Raw genomic sequence first — 15408 nt, 5'->3', positions numbered from 1 at the left:
TTATCGAGCACATTTTGATGGGGTGCAACCAACCTGCTCCCAGGAATGGCAAGTTATTCTCACAGCACACCCCGCAAATCCCCGCCCCCCCACCCGCAAGTTTAATAAAAGGAGCGGCAGTGATCTGGGAATTCAGAAAACATTTGACAGCACTCCATATCAAGGTTAACAAGAGCCCTAGAACTAGAGGGAAATTAATATTAGATTGATAAAACACTGAACTGAAGGCAACAAAGGAAATGCTCAAGGAGAAAAGACCAAGGTCTAAAAATTCTGTATGGGCTGGTTAAAAAAATAAAACAAAACAAAACAAAAAACAGTGCAGGATTCTTACGTCATTTTAAAACATTTGAAGGGAAACCGCTTTCTGTTTTCAAGGAATCTAACACCATTAACAAAACAAAGTTGCCTTTAATGGAAAATAAGAAATATCACACCCAGCCGAGCACATAAAAATGAGTCATTTACTGAACTCTGAAATGATCACTTCCTGAAATAGATGGTGTGACCCAAAGGGTGGAGTTAAGCTGGGAGAAAGTCTCTAAAGGTTCACAAAGCATAATCTACCCAGGGAAGGAATGAAGGAGGTATTTCATCAACTCAAGAATAAACTTAAAATTTTTCTTTAAGAGGAAAAAGGAAGATATGAAAACCCACATTTTGATATAATCTTTGCTTCTGATTAATTCTGATTACAAGACCCAGCCAATTCTTATTAGTTTTGTTTTAGTTTTGCCTATACAGGGGTTTAAACTCAGGGACCTAACTCACTTGGCTGATACTCTACCACTTGAGCCATATCTCCAACTCTGCTTTTTTTTTCCCCCATGGTTAACTGGAGACTCTATTTATAGACTTTTCTGCCCTAGCTAGCCTTAAGCCATGATCCTCCAGATTTCAGCCTCCTGAGCAGGTAAGATTACAGGCATGAGCTACCAATACCTAACTATAGCTAATTGGTTTGATCGAGTAGAAGAAAATATCCGAGGCACTAGCCCCAAAATCAGAAGACGAAGTTACCCTACTGCAAAAACCCTAGTTAAGGAAGTGTGTCACTTCAGTACTCAACCTGTTCAAGAAACAGAGAACTTGTAATTAGCTGCCTCTCTTCCTGCTGGAAAGCATCTCTCGAAAGCTGACTGCAGTTGGGTAGGTTATCTGTGATCTTCTCCTGCATCAAAACAATTAGTTACTGATTAGTTTAAAAGAAAAAAGTCTGACTCTCCAGTTATCCTTTAAACACCGTGTTAGAACAACCATTTACTCTGGCTGCATTTAATGAACTGCACCCTTCCTACTGCTTCCTAACCACCCTAAGAGCCAGCACACAGCACCAGGTCAAGGGGCACAGTGAAGCACACCATCCAGGGACCTTGCAGCAGCCCAAGACAGGTGTGCTTTGCTTGGCAAAAGCCTTTGAGAAACTTCTGAATGGTTTTGCTTTCAAAGTACTCACTGTAACACTTACTGAGTCATTTCCTTCATCTACACGTCCTAAGCTTTCCTTCCCCTCTGGCCACTAGTCTTAGAATTCTAGGAGTCTAGTCCATTATTCCGCCTCTCCTCCCACCCCCCACCCCCCACTGGTCAGCCTTCCCCTCCCAACCTCCCCTCGCCTCCCCTCATGACCTTTAGAGGTTAAGGGTGATTAAGACTTTCCATATTAAAAAGTATGTATGAATACAGCTTTCCCTGACTCCTTCCCCCCACCAACACCACACTCATGAGTTTCCCTGAGCATGTTGCCGGTCATGAATTCTTGACCCTTTCAATGTCCACTCAATCTAGTCTGCACCAGTGCCACCCATGTACCCCTACATGTTCCAGTGAAGGAGCCCCTTCAGGTCTCCCTCACACTGGTAAAAAGTGGCATTCAGCCACTTTGAACCCTCCATCCTTTCTATAGCTTCAAAGCACTCACCAACATCACTGCTCTAAAATAGAAATTCAGCCCTGTGGGCCATTCCCACGTTGAAAACCCTTTAGTGCCCGTCTGATACCTTGGCTAAGGAGAACGTCTGGGAAAGCCATGCTTTCTGCTCAGGTGTCCACAGTTGATGCTTCCCAGACACAAGGGACTAGCTCACTCTCTCCTGCATAGGGCTCTGTTCCACCTCCAGCCTCCTCTTTCCAATGCCAACTCCTTCTTCAGGAGACTCCGCTGAAAAGTGACTGCTTTGTACACTGCTCTGTACATCTAGGATCCCTTTCCAAAACAGTGGCCACTGTTACTGTATGTGTTTACACCAGGCTACTAAGCTGACTAGAATGAGAACTGGCTGTCCTGCTCACAGGAATTCAGAATACCTTAACAGGTGCTCAGTAAACCTTTGTTCAATAAATTATGAGGCCAATAAAAATGCTTCACTATTTCACTGCATTTTCAATCACTGCTTTGCCCTTTATTGTTCAATTCTGCAAAATGAACATTTTCATAATAAATAATTTTCATAAAGAATGCTTGTACATCAAGGGAACATACATCATCACATTTTATTTATATGTATGCATATGTTTATGCTGTCAATTTACATATATGTGCACACAAGATAGAGCAAAATACATGTGCACAAATATATTTTTTGTACCTTAACTACTTAATGTGTTCACATAACACCTCATCCCCAGATAATGCAACCATTCCTACATAACCACAATACTATTATTATACCCAGAAACTTAACATCCGTTCAGTGGCTAGGACTTCATTGTATATTATAACCTTTCCAATAAACAGCAAAACACTTCGATAAAATTTTTAAAAGCAGGATCCAAGGGATGACTACTCATTGCATTTAGTCATTCCTCCTCCTGCTCCATCTCCCAATAAAGAACAGCCCAGGTGTCTTTTATTTAAAATTTGTTTTTCATCGTGGACATTTTGTTGTAGCTGAAACAAGGTCTCACTATGTAACCCATTCTGGCTCTGATTTTGCAATCCTTTAGCCCCTCCAGTGCTGAGATTACAGGCATGTACCATCTCACCCAACTATGATGGACATTTTTTAAGAGCCCAAGCCCCATGTCTAGTAAAATCCTGCCTGGACTACATCTGTCTGGAGGCTATTTCTGAAGATTCCGTTAAAGATGTTATCAACAATATCGCACAGATGATGTTATACGCTTCCCATTGCAGCACCTCAGGGAACACTACTGAAAACACTCAATCCTGTTCCTAGTTAAGTCATGCCACAACAAAATCCTGACCTCAGAAGCCCCACCCCAGTACCAGGATTCCAACTAACCGGTCTTCCAAGTGAACAGGTATCCAAGGAGAAAGACACAACTACAGAGAGCAGAGGGCATCAGTAGGGTTCTCTCCATGAGAACTCAGCTGACAGATCACTGGAAAGTCAGGGATTTATACTAACTCTGTGAGAGAAGGAGGTAAGATGCCATTATAGAACACCTAAAAACTAAACCAGAAGAGGGAAAAAAAAGATCAACTATTGTTGCAGTTTACAGCTTCTCACTACAGCTGGAAGAATTTACCTGGAGCCACATTATCAGGAAACAGGTTTTCAGGCCTTCAAATTCATAAGGCAATGCTCTTTGAATTCACATTTAAACACCAAAGCTTAATGTTATTTTAATTGGTGCTTTATGATGAGACTTTAATAATAAAGATGATAGTGTACCTCTTTGATGTTAAAAAAGAGAACACTGTGATCACAGTCTATGCACAACCTATGAAATTAAGAAAATTGAGGAAAGGATAGGCTAGGAGGGAAGGGTTTTACCCCAATGAAAGGGGTGACATCCATTGGGATGCATTATACTTGTAAACTTATTTGTTGAATTGTAAAACTACTTAAACATGAAATAATAAGATCTGTAAAATAGAAGCAAATTTGTGAGTTCTTCACAATTTAACTGAATAATAACCACTAATGTTCTGCAGACCAGACAGCATCCCTAAATGACACAGAAAATGCCATTTGTTGCAATAGCCCAAAATGATGTTAAAAGTAGTCTTACAGGAACTTTGGTAAGGCTAGTCCAGAGTCAGTAAGTCAGTTACTTAGGTAAGAATCATCTTTGCCTGAACCATGGACTATGGGCTGTGCATTTACAAATATGATGAGTACTCTAAAAAATTAAAAACCCATAATTATACACTTAAGTAGATGTTTGGGGTTGAAAGGAAGTTCTATTATTTTACTACCTTTTCTCATGATGTCTCTCCATGTCTGGCATCCTTCATTTCTGGTTCTAGGTAACATTCCTGATGATGGTAACAGGAGGACTAGTGGTGGTTATGGAAACCATAACCATAGCCATCAGCAAGACCCTACATTCAGTCGCTACACTACTTTTTTTAAAATTTTTATTTATTTTTTATTGTGAAAATACTGTACAGAGGGGTTATAATTACATGGGCAAGATAATGAGTACATTTCTTATCAAGCATTGTAGCCTCCTCCTTTGTTTCCCCTTCCCATCCCTTCTCAGTCTCCCCCTGCCCCCCCACCCAATCCTCCCCCCGCCCACCAAAGTTGTAAAGTTCGTTTTCGACATGACAATTTGTACTTCTCGTTGTTGCAACGGGTCCACCTGTATCCTTATTTAAACGACTTGTTTTTCCCCTTCCCCTCCACAAATTATATCAACATCAAATACAGTGAAAGCAGGGGTTATACCATGGGGGAGGGGCATACAAAGCAACAAAGAAATAATCTTATAAATGCGTTAGAAATAATCGCATGAAAGAAAAAAAAAACATTTGAATACATATCTTAGGGTTCATTTCCCTAACATCACCTTATCTGACCTTTTCTGTTTGACTCAGACATATACTAGATATTGCAAATAAGGGAAACCATGGGACCTATGTTTCTTTGGGCCTGGCTTACTTCACTTAATATAATTTTTTCCAAGCCTTTCCATTTCCTAACAAATGGGGAAATGTCATTCTTTCTGATGGAGGCATAGAATTCCACTGTGTATATATACCACATTTTCTTGATCCATTCATCTACTGAAGGGCATCTGGGTTGGTTCCATATCTTAGCTATAGTAAATAATGCTGCAATAAACATAGTTGTGCTGGTAGCTTTAGAGTGGTCTTGTTTGTAAACATTTGGGTAAATGCCCAAAAGTGGGATTGCTGGGTCATAGGGGTCGCTACACTACTTCTTACCAGCAGTGTAACCCTGAGAAAGTGATTAACACTGTGATTCCTCATCTGAAAACAGGAATGAAGCTGGGCGCTAGCGGCTCATGCCTGTAATCCTAACTACTCAGGAAGCTGAGATCTGAGGATCGCAGTTCAAAACCAGTCTGGGCAGGAAAGTCTATGAAAACCACCAGAAAACTGGAAGTGGCCCTGTGGCTCAAGTGGCAGAGAGCTTGGCTTGAGCTAAAGAGCTGAGGGACGGCACCCAGGCCCAGAGTTCAAGCCTCATGACCGACAGAAAAAACAAAAATGAAAACAAAACAACAAAAAAAAACGGTAATGACAGAGGCACCACTCCTGGAACGGATGTGAGGAAAACTAGGGAAATACATGGGAAGATCTTGGCACAATACCTGCAGATAGTTAATGCTCTATGTCATTATCAACACAGAAGTGTGATATCCTAGCAGAAAAGAAAAATAAATGCAATCATACTCTATTTTCTTCCAGTAACAACAAAAAATGTATTTGGAAACTGCATCATGACCCACATAACCAAGAACATAAGCAATTCTATTGAGGTCTTGCATTTCTGGCTTTAAGTCATTGTTCTATGTTGGGTATAATGCTCCAGTTCCAGCCGGACTGCTGATGGCCAGAAAATCTAAACTTGCTACAGACTTGGTGTCTACCAGATGAATTTACCTGCTGCCAATTACTGAGATAGAGCAGCTTCTATAATGCAGGTAAACTCTAGTTACTCAATCAGCAACGAGTCAGCAAAGATGTACCAAGCACCCTCTGTGTATGTGGCATAAAGTGAAAGGGAACTTGTACTACCACTTACTGAAATTCCTGGATCCTGTCAAAGCTGGGTGAAAAGTCCATGCAAATGCTGAAGAAGTAACTGCTTGGTTTACCATGTAAATTTATCTATTTCCAACAGCTGTTACCTGTCCATATAACCAATAGGATTTATTATAAAGTCAGGATGAATATGCCAAACTGGCCATTACATTTAAATGTTTATAAGGGAAATTTCTCACATACTTGCTACTTACAAGCTTGGTTCATTTGCTGCTTATACACTGAGATACCTAGAACTGGAAACACTAGGTGAATTTAAAATATTGCCTCCCATTGAAATATTTCCGATAATAAATTCTCTAAGTTAAACTTGGGAGTGTACTATCTGTGATCAGCTGGACATCTTCAACCTCTTGGTTGCTGGTTCTTTAACTGGTCTCTGCAGCTACTTACAAAGAAGAGAAATGACCCAGCTACCAGGTCTCTTCTCCAATATAAACAAAAACTAAGTGGCAATCAAGAGCCAGGCAGAACTGCTACATTTAGTTTCCAAACATGGCTATGGGGAGATATTCAGGACAGCCACGGTGACTCAGATGTGTCACATGATCACTCTCATGAGCAAGACCATGGGCAGCAACATAGAAACTTTGGCTTGCAAATGACAATAATAAAATCATGTTTGTTAAGGGAATTATTGTAGAAAAAGAAGGAAGAGATGTGATCTAAGAAAGTAAAGGTTAAAGAAAAAGTAAAATTGAAACTTGCCTGTAAAAAGCTGAGTAAAATAAGAGAAAAAGGAAATGAGAGTGATATTAGTAAGAGAAAAGGTGACGTAACTAAAGACATGAATGATTAAATACAGGTAAGTTTTATGTATTTTAGTAACTCCAGAGCCAAAGGAATCTATTTAACAAAAACACAACAAAAAACAAAAGTCACCATATGCCTGGATAGACAAAAATCAATAGCACACCTGCTTATATCAAGATTTTCACCCACAGTCTGCTTCATTAGGTCCTCTCTCTCAATGTATGAATATGCCTCCTACCACGTTTCTCTGAGAGGTAATACGAAATATCACCTGGATCCCTGAGCTCTCACCTACCTCCTCCCCTAGTTAGGCCATTTCACATTGCTCACATTTCTCCAGGGACTGGCCAGAAGGTAGGCTCTTGTCATATGTCAAAACCTTGGCCACCTCATGTTTGTCTGTGCTCCCAAATCTGCTTTGGCCTCTGCAGGGAATTATCCCAACAGCTTCAGCAGGGAAAGGGATGTGGAAAGCAAGGGAGCGAGAGAGATGCACAGCACAGGAGTGGTGGGACAAGTCCATATGGAGAATGACCACACCCTTCCCAGACAGTGACAGCATTAACCATCTCATGGCCTGGTATCAGAGTTATCAAGGACTAAAAACTATCTATCTTGTGGCTTAAACTGCTCAGTGAACAGAGAGATAAAAGTGCCTCTTCAGATATTAGAATCCATTGACTTCAGAGTTCACAACAGGTGCATAAAATGCTCAAAGCAAAAAAAAAAAAAAAAATCAACCAAGTAGCATATCTCATAAGGCAATACATATAAACTTTCAGGGGAGAAACTGCTCCCAAGGAATCTCCTGCTTCTCTCTAGCCTTTAGTGCCACAGTGGTCTCAATCCTACTTATAAAACAGAACCTCAGCAGTCCTGGAATTTGTATGTGAAAATTACAGTGGTTGCAGTTTAACATTTCTGTCCTCTATTGTACTCATCTGGTTATAGGAACATTTACACCTAACCCCATCAGAAAGTCGCCCTCTACCCATCCTTCCCGCCCCTGTGAATCATATGTGGACATCTGAAGTCTAAAGAAAGCCACACTCTGCTGACAGGGCATGTGGCAGAGTTGTGGACTCTAGCAGGGATCAGTGTGTAGCAAGGGGTGGCCTCCAGTGAAGAAGGCCATCCTGACAACCACATGTGTGGACCATAGTCCTCAGGGACACACAGCCCTAAGAACCATGTCCCACACTGCCTGTGGACACATCAGCCTTTCTGGCATCTGTTCCACATTTTAACCCACTAAAGCATCTTCACAGGACCACACCCAATCTAAGAGATGGTTTAGGATAAACAAAAATGGCCAAGGCAGGAGTGTTTCTCTTGATGAACAGTGTGTGGTTGTTAAGATGGGAGGTGGCCACACGTGGACAGCCCTCCCCACCTGCCCCGAGTGCCAGAGCGAAGGGATCTCCACCACCACTAACACTGTTAGCTGGGTTGCTGCACCACAATGCACACAGCAAGTGTGTTTGCAATGCCCAATAATCTTCAGAACCGCTGTGCTGAACAGATTCTGTGGAAACTGCTTCTGCTACAAAGCAGCTGTGAGGGGAAAGGAATGAAGGCCCAGGGAGCAGATAAAATAAGGAAAACCGGAGCCTCACGAGGCTGCTACACTGGTGGGAGAAGGGGCACAGTTTGGAGCTACAGTGCGGGGGAACCTCCTCCCCAGAGCGGGTGGGGAACAACAAGAATCTAAGAAATTAAGAAGTAAACACAAAGACATAACACTGTAAGCAAACACACACAGTCTTGAGTAGCCAGAGGTTCTGAGAAGCATGACCAGTGGGATCCTCCTTCACAAAGGTGCATACCAAACACAGGCTGCTGATGATCTGGATTTATTTACTTTGGGCCGGTATGCATCCTTCCCTCTCCATAGATGCCTACAAACCTTTCGCTAAAAGCTGCAGAAGCATGTGTCAAGGAAACGCATTATGTTAATGAGCACCCAGTTTACAGTTTTCGTTTGAACTCCCATTACAGGCAAGTGAATTCTGCTGCATTCATTAGGGTCACTGCTGAGTACTGTGAGGGATGAGCAGTTTAATTCCACACAGCTGCCTCTGGAATTCTAATAACAGGGACAACACTCGGCCCTTATTTTCACTTACAGAAAGGACAAGATCTTAAATATATGATTCCCTTACATTCCCCACTAACTGAATTCTGAAGCAGATAAACTGGGATGGAAAGAGGCCAAAAAGCATGGAGTCCCAGTTCCTGGGGACTTAGACCTTGCCTGGCACAAAATGAAGAACCAAAGTCTCTTATTCAGCTGGGCAAAGTGGTATCACTAACCAGACCCACAGAAGTATAAGGGAGACAGAGCTCTATGTCACCTTAAAAACATACTTAGCACTTAAGTTACACATGAGCTCACACAGGACTTGTGCCTGTAATCCTAGCCACTTGGGAAGCCGAGGATAGGCTGGAGGCAAACTTGGGCATAAAAGTACCCAAGCCCCTTTCTAACCAATGGCAAGGCAAGGAGCCATGTGCATGTCACCCTAGCTGTGTGGGAGGCTGAGCTTAGAAGGACTGTGGCTCCAAACTAGCTTAGGCAGAAAAACCCAAGAGACACTATCTCAACAGAATAAGCTGGGCATAGTGATTTATGCCTGTCATCCAGATAAAATATACTAAACTGACTTAACCTATTTCTAGGATGTTTTGGTATGTAGGCAGATGTTTATTTGTAGCTTCTTCTCCTCTTCCTTTCCCACTGTCAGCTTTTAGGGAAACATTTTTTTCCCTCCACATAATTTCTGTTGTCTTTGTCACACCCCTGCACTCAACCCTTGCTCTTTATCCTCTGGAATCAGCAAGCACTTCCACACCAAGGCTTTGGCAAAATTAACACATCCTTGTCAAGTCAGATAATGCACTGGATTCAGAAAGGAAGGAGAGTCCACTGGCTGAGGCGAGGGGAAGGCAGCATTCTTATCACCCTTCTCCTGTTTTCAGGCCTCTGCCCTGTCCTGTGCCAAGGATGTCAGTCTTTAAATGTGTTGCCAGCTGTGGGGAGACAAGAGGCACAGAAAACTGAGACCAGTCCTTAATCAACGCCAAAGCCAGATTAACTCCATATCAACAGTCTATTTACCTTTAAAGCATCCCCCTCGGTCTCCACAGACCCTAATTTAAAGCCATGATTTCTGCTACACGGCACTGAATTACTGAAGGAAAAAGAACATGTAGGAGTATAATAATACCCTCTCTCTTCCCTCACTGCTTGCCAGAGGATGTAGCAAGGTAACTGATGAAGATGAACTTGCCAATAAATTTTGTCCTTTATGATTCCACCTAGATCTCCATTCTAGGGAAATGCTCAATGTTCTTCCAAGTACTACTACTACTAATAGTGTTAGCTGCTTATCTCAGTATTTACAATATACAGAAGCTATTCTTAAGGCTAAGCACTTTACATGTATTTATTTATTTATTCTAATCTAATAGTTGAGTAACTATTCCTTTCTCTCACTTAAAGAGATGAGAGGAGCCGGGGCACCGTTGGCTCACGCCTGTAATCCTAGCTACTCAGGAGGCTGAGATCTGAGGATCATGGTTCAAAGCCAGCCTGGGCAGGAAAGTCCGTGAGACTCTTATCTTCAATAAAGCACTAGAAAACGGGAAGTGGCGCTGTAGCTCAAGTGGTAGAGCACTTGCCTTGAGCTGAAGAGCTGAGGGACAGCGCCCAAGCCCAGAGTTCAAGCCCCATCGCCGACAAAAAAAAAAAAAAAAAAAAGAGATGAGAGGTCAGAAGATCAGAAGAATCAAGATTTTGGACGGTGACTTCAGGGTCTGTACTATTAACCAGATTCCATACTAACTAGAGCTTAAGACTCTAAATCAGTGTTCCTTAAATGGAGGGTCTTTGTCCCCCAGAGTCCCCTCGAATGAGGAATGTCTGGAGACATGACATCTAACAGGCAGAGGCCAAAGATACTGCTGAGAATCCTCTAATGCATGCCCCACTCCTGAGCTATCCTGCCCCAAAGTCAACAGTGCTCAAGCTGGGAGTCCTCAGTCTCCACCAGAAAACAGACTCCTCAACTTCCTAATAGTCTTTCTCTCCTTTACTATTGCTCAGTGTGACTTATTTGGGGAAAATGCAGAACAAGGAAGATGTACTAGAAATTTACCAGTGTAATGAAAACCAAAGTGGAGCAAAGTTCAGTAAGTTGGTATTCATCGCTTCATTCAACTTCTCTAAAACAAGCAAAAAGCACCTTCCTGTCCAACAAGAATTTAAAAATATCAACATCGTTAAAACAAAAAAGAAGATAGCAACCAGTGCCAAAATTTAAAACTGACAACATTAGAGTTGGAATGGAAATGTTTTCAAAATTACAGTTTGGAGTGGCAAGTTTTGAAGATGATAGAGGGTGGGTAGTTCCGCCAGAGAATTACATATTGTCTTGGTTGAAACTGAGGCTGGGAAAGCAGACAAGAAAAGGACATCTTCCATGAGTACTAGGAACTAACTAGGTACTTACCATCTGGGCAAGTACTCTTCTCCCAGAGGATAGATATATCACATCAAACGTCAGCACAGAGCCATTTCTGCCCTTCTCTACTGTAGGCCACATGCACTCTGGGAGCAGAGTTAAACCTTTGTTGCCTCTGACTTCTTTGACTCATTATGGCCCCAAACCAGTCACATCTCATTTACCCATATGAGTCCATTTGGTTAAGGTAGTTAAGTAATGATTCATTTTCGGAAAGAAGAAAAAAAATACTTACTCAACTGTCCAGAATACTAGAAACATGTTATTTTCTGAGAAAAGCTTTCTTCCATCTCTGTCCCAAAGTTCTTAAAAACTAGTTTGTTATTGGTGAATCATGTAAACGGAGTGAAGCAAGAGGTTCTATACATCAGCTAGCTTAGGCCCACTCTTTCAGTTCTATTCAGTGTGGGTCCTGCTATAGTAGGGAGCTCACAGCCTGCTGGTGACAAAGACTCAACAGTAACCAAGGCCAGGGCAAGACAGGGAGCTAGACACTAGGAAACAGTGATTCACAAAGGAGGTAGCCTCTGGGGCCTGCCATTTGCCTTTCAGAATAAACTTTTAAGGAGTGTGTGTGTGTGTGTGTGTGTGTGTGTGTGTGTGTGTGTGTGTGTGTGTGTGTGTGTGTGTGTGTGTGTGTGTCAGAGACAGAGACAGACAGAGAGACAGAGACAGAGAGATATCAAGGGGGTAAATTAAAGACTGGCTTTTAAATACTGAAATACAGCTACAATGGCCAATGAAAATGAGTATGCACTTAAAAAAGGAGTAATTTTAAAGTCTTCTCACAACATTAATTATGTTGGTGATTCAGTCCATAACAGAGATATGTGAGCAGTTTTAGAAAGACCATGTGCTCCTATTCTGTCTTTACCATGTCCTGGACTGGTATTACAACAGCTACTAAATTCCCCAGAGCCCACCTGGCCAGGTATGTATACTGTCTATTCTACCTAATCCTCCCTTGTGGCCCCTAAAAAAATCTCTGCACTTAGAGGGTTGTCTTATAAAGAGCAGAGCCGAGATTCCAATCAGGTGCTACTGACATCAGTCTCCCCTTCCCCTTTCTGCCTCCTGTGTCAAGACAGATCTCCATTGCACAAATGTGAAAACTAAGATATGTGTATTATTACTACATGCTTTTCAGAAGAGGAAAACAACATGCCACAAAATTCAAAGTTCAGCATAAAATTAGGGTTTCTCCCCAAATATTCAATACTGTAAAATTGCTTTTGTTTTTAGAGCAGGCTAAGCAATATTCTAAGTGGAGTGGGTATTTTTTTTTACTTATGCAACAGCTAGTTTTTTAGCTGCCGCAAGCCACAGTATGAATAGTGGTAGCCATTGCTGACTTTAGTTTGACTTTTCATTCTAAAATACAATAGCTAACTTTTCAAAAATACTCTTAATAATTTGTAAAAACTCAATTGATGTTTCCGGTGCTCTCAAAACTACTTCAGAGCACCTTGATTATTAGAATGATATTCACACAGTAAATTAAATAGTAGTGAACAAACTACTATATCCAATATGGGACGCATGGGGTATTTCATTCACAAATGTTACATCAAATGTTACATCAAAGAAGTCAGGACAGAAAAGCACATAGTCTGGTTCTGTGTACTCATTTACCAACTTTACACGCCTGTGCTGTGAGGTCAGGATGATGATGACCTGGTGACTGGTTGACATTGGACAGTAACCAGGAAGAGGTGCAAGAAGGTCTTTTGCAGTGCTGAAAATGTTCTATATTTCTTGATCTGGGTGTGTAAATGGGTGTGCTTGCTTTATGAAAACGCAGCAGACTATAAATTCTTACAATTTGTGTATTTTAAAGACAGATTTAAACAGTGCTAGGGCTGCAGATATAGCTCAGTAATAGGGAACTTGCTTAGCCTAGCAAGGCCCTGGGTTAGATCTCAAGCAAACGATGGATGGATGGATGCTGGATAAGATGTTTGCCATTCCTAATTGTTTACATTTTTTAAGGTCAGCAAATTGAACATTAATTTTACTTTGTCAGGCTTGAATATCAATGCTATCTTAAGTTCAAAATTATAGCATTATATGATTTATGATACTAGGTTGCAGATGAAAATAACAATATATATATATATATATTTTTTTTAATCCTAGGGTGAAAGATCACCAATATTCGTGTTTGTAATTTAAACTGGCCCTATAGAACTTAACTTTTTCATACCTAGTTATTTATATGAAACAAAACTTTAACTCCACAGTGAAAAAATGCAGAACTATTCCTTTGTTCAAAAAGTAGAGAAAAAAAGTGAATGTTGGTGGGCTGAAGAATGCTGAGGAACTAAAACCGATTTAAGTCACGCACTCTCGAGTGAGGATGCCTTCACTCCGCAGCACTCTCCAATGAGGAAATGCACTGATTTTTCAAAGTTAGTGGGTTCAATAATTCAGAAACTGTTCATTATTAAAGTTTCACTGCTGAGAGCTAAAGAAAATGATGAATTTAAGTTGTAAGCATTAAAGAGCAACTACATTCAAATCGTGAAGATGCAGTTTTAGCTCCAACGTTTTTATACAACTGAACCGTAAATATCAAAGTATGAATGCTAGGTTTCATCATCCTGAGCCCATTTACAATTGTTTATAACAGCTAATTCATACTTTCCAGAGAAACCATATATTAGCTTCCATTATCAAGCACTACCATGTAGCAGGCATATGGTATGTTCCAAGTGTCTCTGGAATCTCTAGCTGCAGGCCAGCTGAATCATTATTACTAGGACAACCTGCTGTTCCAGTAAATGCCAAAAGCAGGTGAAGTCAGGCCCCACTTTCAAGAGGCTTGCTGTCTAGTGTGACAAGACAGTCAACAATTCTAGCACTGCATCAGAGCAGTTAAAGGGCTATGGAACACAATCTCTGAGTTCAAGAAAGAACTCCTCCCTAAAGCTAAGGAGCTGGGGGCACTTCCTGGGAGGAACAGACACGTGGCCAAGTTTAAATGGATGGTAGGCGTGTAGGTTAGTACAAGGCTAGAGCATATCCTAAGCAAAGGTGTAAGTGTAAGGGAAACAAGATCTCCTGGAGGGCAGAGTAGAGGAGTAAGGAGGGCTGCTTGGCTTACCTGGAACCAGAATGAGGACAGACAATAAAGCACAAATGAACTGCATGAGAGACAACTCATGCACCTGCCTCCTCTAGTTTTGGTAAGATCAAACCAAAGGCTCCTGAAGCCAAATATTCATGCCTCACCCAGAACATGGGCGTGGTCAATCAAGAGCTTAGAAGCAAATATCCCTGTACATCAGTCATAATAAGCAGGACTTCAAAGAGAATGAAATACTTTCTCACAAAAGGTAAGCAAATCATTCACTTTAATGCAAAAGATATGGCCAAACAGGCAACAGGGCTGTGCACAATGGCTCACATCTGTAATCCTAGTGATATAAGAAGCAGAGACCAGGAGGATCTCATATTTTTGGCCACTTTGGGCAGAAAGTTAGCAAGACTTTATCACAGTCAGTAAGTAGGGAATAATTGATGGGCATCTGTCATCCTAGCTCCAAAGTTGATGGTGATCAAAAGATTGTGGTCTGAGACCAGCCCAGCAAAAACACAAGAACCTACCCTGAAAAAGAGCTGACGCAAAAAGTGGGGAAGAGGCTCAACTGTTAAGAGCACCCACCTACCATACATAAAACCCGTCACCACAAAGACCTCAAAAACAAAAAGTAGGTGATAGCCATTCTAAGTGAGCCAACAATAACATCTCTGCTGTCCATGACTTCTAAGCAGCACAGACTTTATCTCGATGCACCTTCTGCTGCAGGCTGTCATAATCACCCCTGCAAACAAAGCAGCTCCTTAAACTTAAGACCTCTATCACCATTCCTTTGGTAGAAATGACTCTTTGCAGAGCAAAGCAGCAAGTACTATTACCCTATATCTATAGCAAGCTTCAGTTTTTACTGTCAAAAATCATATCAATTCATTTTATCTTTACAGCAAGCAGTCCCTGTTTGGAAATGAATGGACTTCTCAAGTCGTACTCTTAGGAAGAGGAGAATCAGAAGAATTCAACTCTGATCCTGTTCTGGGGAGTCTTTTTCCACCTGCCATCTACAGCAAAAACAAAAACATAACAAAACAAAACAAAACAAAAAGCAAACA

At 41.3% G+C, this 15408-nt stretch overlaps 1 protein-coding gene across 3 annotated transcripts in view; it reads right to left on the bottom strand.

Moving 5' to 3' along the window:
* Positions 1-15408, bottom strand: part of Peli2 (pellino E3 ubiquitin protein ligase family member 2) — a 134190-nt gene that overhangs the window by 71441 nt on the left and 47341 nt on the right. For 2 of the 3 annotated variants that reach the window (XM_042682517.1, XM_042682519.1), the window contains exon 3: positions 1070-1171. The exons of the other annotated variant lie outside the window; for it this stretch is intronic. In XM_042682517.1, coding sequence (XP_042538451.1) covers positions 1070-1171 — 102 coding nt within the window. The remainder of the gene's footprint in view (positions 1-1069; positions 1172-15408) is intronic. 3 annotated transcript variants of the gene reach the window in all.

The sequence above is a fragment of the Dipodomys spectabilis genome, unplaced genomic scaffold (genome assembly GCF_019054845.1).
Source record: "Dipodomys spectabilis isolate Male_0828 unplaced genomic scaffold, ASM1905484v1 ptg000073l, whole genome shotgun sequence".
Lineage (NCBI taxonomy): Eukaryota > Metazoa > Chordata > Mammalia > Rodentia > Heteromyidae > Dipodomys > Dipodomys spectabilis.
This window is presented reverse-complemented; position numbering and strand designations above follow the sequence as displayed.